This window comes from Sinocyclocheilus rhinocerous, unplaced genomic scaffold (assembly GCF_001515625.1).
Source record: "Sinocyclocheilus rhinocerous isolate Xijiao unplaced genomic scaffold, SAMN03320098_v1.1 scaffold451, whole genome shotgun sequence".
NCBI lineage: Eukaryota > Metazoa > Chordata > Actinopteri > Cypriniformes > Cyprinidae > Sinocyclocheilus > Sinocyclocheilus rhinocerous.
Genome location: NW_015657491.1, coordinates 308153 through 313838, shown reverse-complemented (window position 1 = coordinate 313838; position 5686 = coordinate 308153). Strand labels below are relative to the sequence as shown.

The 5686-nt window shown below is 35.4% G+C and overlaps 1 protein-coding gene across 1 annotated transcript in view; it reads left to right on the top strand.

The window, feature by feature from the left end:
• The first annotated feature begins 2328 nt into the window (after window positions 1–2328).
• The window catches only part of LOC107721104 (protein CYR61-like), a 6010-nt gene continuing 2652 nt past the window's right edge, over window positions 2329–5686 (top strand). Inside the window, exons 1-3 of the mRNA XM_016528966.1 lie at window positions 2329–2585; window positions 3888–4101; window positions 5435–5674. Coding sequence (XP_016384452.1) covers window positions 2505–2585; window positions 3888–4101; window positions 5435–5674 — 535 coding nt within the window. The 5' untranslated portion in view covers window positions 2329–2504. The remainder of the gene's footprint in view (window positions 2586–3887; window positions 4102–5434; window positions 5675–5686) is intronic.

Sequence of the window (5686 nt, the reverse complement as noted above, 5' to 3'; positions counted from 1 at the left end):
AAGGCGGGGCATAGAGGAGAAACAATAATGTACAGTATGTGGAAAATAATGTGTTTTTTGAACCTTAAACCGCATAAACACATTTCATTACACCAAATACACAAAATAATGTTCTTTTTAGCAGCATCATATGACCCCTTTAATATTAACTGTTGCACAAAAGCAATATCACTGTGTAAAACTATATAAGGCCATAATCTCAGGTGTTGTTTTCAGCAGGATTTTGCTGTTACTCTTGATTAAATATCACAGCCTCTCAGATTTATTGCATAAATCATCTATTCATCTAAATGAAAATGTGATTACATCAAAGACTGTTGTGACAGTAGAAAGGACAGAACTGTATAATCTATTCATTTGTGTTTATTGCATTATGATATATTGTGTCTATTTACAGCTACTTTTATATTTTGAAATTGATTTAATAGGTAACAGCCATAACTGTTAAAACTGTTTATATATGGTTAGAGAAAAATAAAGCCTATAAAGATATACAGACTTAAATATAAAGGTTCCAAAAGGGGGTTTTCACAGTGATGCCATAGAAGAACCATTTTCGGCTCTCCCAAGAACCTTTCAGTGAACAGTTCTTAAACGAACCATTGTTCTCTTAAAAATCTAAAGAAACTTTTTCTGCAAAAGCACCTTTTGTGCAATGGAAAGCATCCATGGGTGTTAAACGTTCTTTATGGAAGCAAAGATGCCAATAAAGAACCTGTATTTTTAAGAGTGCACAATTGAGGATTGCTCAGATAATATATTCTTGGAAGAATATGAAAAAAAAAAATAATACTTGAGTTCATTTTGAAACCTTTGATTTTTTTAAAGGCAGACTTTGATATCTTCACAAATCTGAGCACAGTTTGAGACATTGTTGAGATGTCTTAAACTCTATGGGAGACGTGAGATTACTAGGATTTATTTCTCGGGAGAAAAATCTGAAAAGCACAAAATTTACTGCAAGTCTCCATTTGCTCTCTGTTTAATCTCATTGTTGCTTTGGAGGCTATTCCTAACACTTTTGATTAAATAAAAGCATATATTATTATTTAAAAATATACATCACTCATATTTGAATCAAAATTTGAATCTGGTGTTAAATCAGGTGTGTCATTCCAATAAAAATCAGAAGAAATGGTGTTGAAGTGACTGCCTGAAAGTTGTTATATGAGTTATATGAAAGCAGTCTCTGGAGGTCAGACACTGGAGATCTTACTCTCTTCCAGGGTTTCATAACACAAACCTGAGGCCCAACGGAGAGCTCTAACTGCAACTGAATAGAAAACACTTTTCATGTCCCTACAAGATGACAATGATGAGAATGTTTTGATTTTCCTACAAAAACACGGGAACCTGTGTGAACGGCCGGAGTTTCCTGAATGTAGCCGCTGGTAGGAAACGGTTAGAGGAAGTGAGAAAGCGCAACAGGAAGCGCTCGGTGTGCGAGGAAAGTAGAAGTGTGTTTCGTGTATGAGTGGGAAGCGTGTGTGAGAGCTGAATTGTTTATGGGGATTTTCCTTTGCATCTTCATCAGGACTTCCCATCCAAAGAGAAAACGGCTGGAGTTCCCTTCTCAATTGTTCCACTATTATGACAATGTTTTTAAGCTCTCCAGGGCGGCTTTCGTAACACATAACAAACAGCCAATTAAACTAAACCGTGTGGTCAGGTGAACACCCTGCTTGAGCGCGTTTGTTAGCTCTGTATTAAAGGGGTCATATGATGCTATTTTAAAGATCATTATTTGGTGTAACAGAATCACAACGTCTCCCTGACATGGCAGCATCAACACTGCTGCTGTTCCTGAAACCACGCCTTCTTTCTTTGCGTGCACGTTTGGGCGGCATTATGCTAATATTTCCACATAGTGATGTAGATATGTGGGGCCGTGTTAGAACGAGCCGTTTTAGGAGGGCGTGGTTGACTCTTAACTTTTATAAAGAATATCTCTTTGGATTTGAGACTTTAGTCTTTGCAACTTTACAGATCTTCTTTATGCACCAAGAGCTTGTAACACTCCAAAGAGAAAGGAAAACTTGAAATCGCATCATATGACCCCTTTAAGTGTCTCGGTGGATTTGTTTAATTTAACTGTCGTTTGTAATCCACACTACTGAGATCGCCAGTCTCATTTTGCAGTTTTGCATTCACACCCTGCTCCCTAGAGCTCCAGCAACACAAATAATAAGGGATCCCCTCATTATGAAGACACACTCCTACTGCTCCGACCATGCTGATGTCAGTCTCTCGCGCTGGCTCTATAAGGTGACCTGCCTCTTTGGAAATGCTCCGTAAAACTGACAAGGCATCTGTGTTTGAGTCTTGCTATACCTTTAGCTTAGTAACTAGTCTGACTGATGCGTTTTGTAACTGGACTAGCTTTGGAACATTTGCCCTCTCAGTTCTTTGGAGTCATTTAGAATAAAAGGGGATAAACCTGCTTTTGCACTGGGGATTTGTACTTTTTTTTTAACTTTGGTATTAATTTTTTGGAAAGCTTGGAAATGTATTCTGGAAGGAATCAGAGGACTCTGGCTGTTATTTGCACCGTATTGATGTTTGTCGTATGCCCAGCTGAAATAGAGGTGAGTAGATTGGAGCCAGTATGTTGCACACATGTAACTTAGACATTGCAGAAGAAATCTGTTGAAGGCTGTGTAGGACAATTTTTTTCCCCTCCTTCCTTACAAACCGGCTATTGTTGTTGTACTCTGATACTTCCTTATGTGAATTCATTTCTATTTATTAAGGATAAAACATTTTTAAATAATGGAAGCAGATATTTGTTAGATTTCAGCTCAAGTAATTTGATCTATTCTATTTCAGACGTTCTGAAAACTGATTGAGTGTGTGCAAACCCCCCCCAAAAAATATGTTGTTTCCTTGACATATGAAGATAAAAACGTTTTAAAAACGTGTTTCATGTGGTAAAAGCTAAATTGTACATGATTGAATTTATTTTAAATTTATACAAATATATTAAAAAAAAATGTTGAAAGTCAAAATATACACTTCTGTTCAAAAGTTTAGTGTCAAAAAGACATGAAATGAATACTTTTAATCAGCAAGGATGTATTAAATTGATGGAAAGTGACAGTAAAGACAGTAATGTTACAAATGTATCTATTTCAAATAAATGCTGTTCTTTTGAAGTTTCTGTTCTTAAGAGAATATTGAAAAAATGTATCACAAAAATATTAAGCAGCACAACTATTTTCAACATTGATAATAATAATAAATGTTTCTTGAGCAGCCTATTAGAATGATTTCAGAAGGATCATGAAGACTGGAGTAATGATGCTGAAAATTCAGCTTTGCATCACAGGAATAAATTACATTTTAAAATATATTCAACTAGAAAATAGTTCTTTTGAATTGCAATAATATTTCATTTCTTACTGTATTTTTGATCAAACAAATGTGAGCATAATCCTTAGTGAGCATAAGACTTTTATTCAAAATCATTATTTTAAAAAATATGTGTATGAAATACATTTATTTTTAATCAGTTTTTATTTTTTTAATTTTAAAATTTTACTTTAATATTTTAATTTTATAAACATGAACTTTTGAGCATAGATTGCATCAAGAAAGTATTTGTTTATGGGGATCACATCAGGTAGAAATAGCTTCTAATGGTAGCAACGGCACAGTTTATCTTACAGTGTATATTATGATTCGATTCTACAGTCACATTTCAAACACAGACACCTAAGTGAGTGTATTATATAAACACAGCCGAACCCACTCATACAAACTTACAAAAACATTGGCCTGACAACTCCTACACTGTCATCTCTGTGAAAGCCTTTCATTTCTGACTGCTGGCCTTATGTAATGAAGTGAAGGGCTGAAGCTGTGTGCTCGTCTCTCTGCTGTTCCCGCAGGTGTCCAGAGGCTGTTCCCGTCCCTGCTCCTGCCCACCGTCTCCACCCTCCTGTCCGCTCGGAGTGAGCTGGGTGCTGGATGAGTGTGGCTGCTGTAAGGTGTGCGCCCAACAGTTCAACCAGGACTGTGGCCCTGACCGACCCTGTGACCACATCAAGGGCCTGCGCTGCCACCTAGGGGCCGGAGGGGACCCTCGGCGTGGTCTCTGCAGAGGTAAGAAAAACACATCGCTGAGACAGATAACATTAATGAGTGTTAGTGGGTGACTATTCAGTTAGGAGAACTTTTCTGTTCCCTTCAATGATTTTAATTGTGTATTTTTTTTCTTTTGATTTACATCTTTTAAAAAATTTTAAGTTTAAAAGGTAAACTATAGGGTACCTTCTCTATAATAAATATATAATAAATTATATAAGAATGTTATATCATTATATAATCTATAAGTTATATTAAAATCAGGGGATTTTCACTTTCTCTGTAATTTGACCTGAGAAGATTAAAAAAAAAGTCATTTGGTATTTGTTTGAACAATTTGTAATAAATAAATATATAAATAAATAGCAAAGAATCACTGTCCCCGATACTGATGTCATGTGAAACATTGTAGAGAAACCTTTTCTAAAATATACATATAAAATCTGTATATATAGTTGCCAGCGCAGCAGTGAAAAATTACAAATGTTATAATTTGAAAGTTATTTAAAGAATTTTAAATAAGAAACGATTTATTTCTTAATTCGATCAGCTGACTTGCTGTTAGTCCAAGGACTTTGCTAGTTTTACTCCAGAAATGTGTAACGTATCCTTGTTACAAGTTACATTTATTTACCATAATAATAAAAGTAAATGATGCATAATTAGAAGCAGGACACCTTCCCTATAATAAGTTTATAAGAAATAATTTTAAAACATGTATATATTATATTATATAAATTTAAAATCATAATATAAAAGCTATAAATTTATAATACATTTACAATATATGATAAAATTAGGAAATTTTCACTTTCACTGCAATTTTAACCTAAAAATAGAACATTTCATTTTGTTTTTGATTGTTATATATATATATATATATATATATACATACATATAATGTGTGTGTATGCAAAAGCAATAGTTGCAAACTACAAATTAAGCAAATTGTTTATAAGAAGCTATTTATTTATTTTTTTATAAACCCAAACTTAATCGTCTGCCTGCTAACTTCTTGTTATTCCAAAGCCTTTGCAAGTTTTACTCCAACAATGGGTAACAATTTATTTTAATGTGTCCTTGTTACAAGTTACAAGCATTTACTATATTAATAACACAATAATTATGTGTAATTACAAGCAACTAACACTAATCCAAACACTAATCCTACAGTAAATGAATGTTTTAATTAATATTAATCCGACCCAGTGTGACCCAAAAAAGATTAGAATATTTGTTAGATCATTTTTATATGTCTGGATTCCAGCATGTTAAATATTAAGCACAGAGTTGTTACATCCCAGGCTCTTGACTGCTGAAATGCGTGACGTTTATTGTGTGCATGTCTCAGCTGAGGCTCAGGGACGTCCGTGTGAGTTTGCTGGTGGTGTGTATCAGCACGGAGAGGATTTCCAGCCCAGCTGTCAGCACCAGTGCAGCTGTATGGATGGTGTGGTGGGCTGTATGCCGCTGTGTCCACACAACATCCCTCTGCCCCACGGACACTGTGCCAACCCTCGTCTGGAGACGCCGCCGGGACGCTGCTGTGAGGAGTGGCTGTGTGACGATGATAACAGCATCAGGGAAGACCCACCGGACCCCC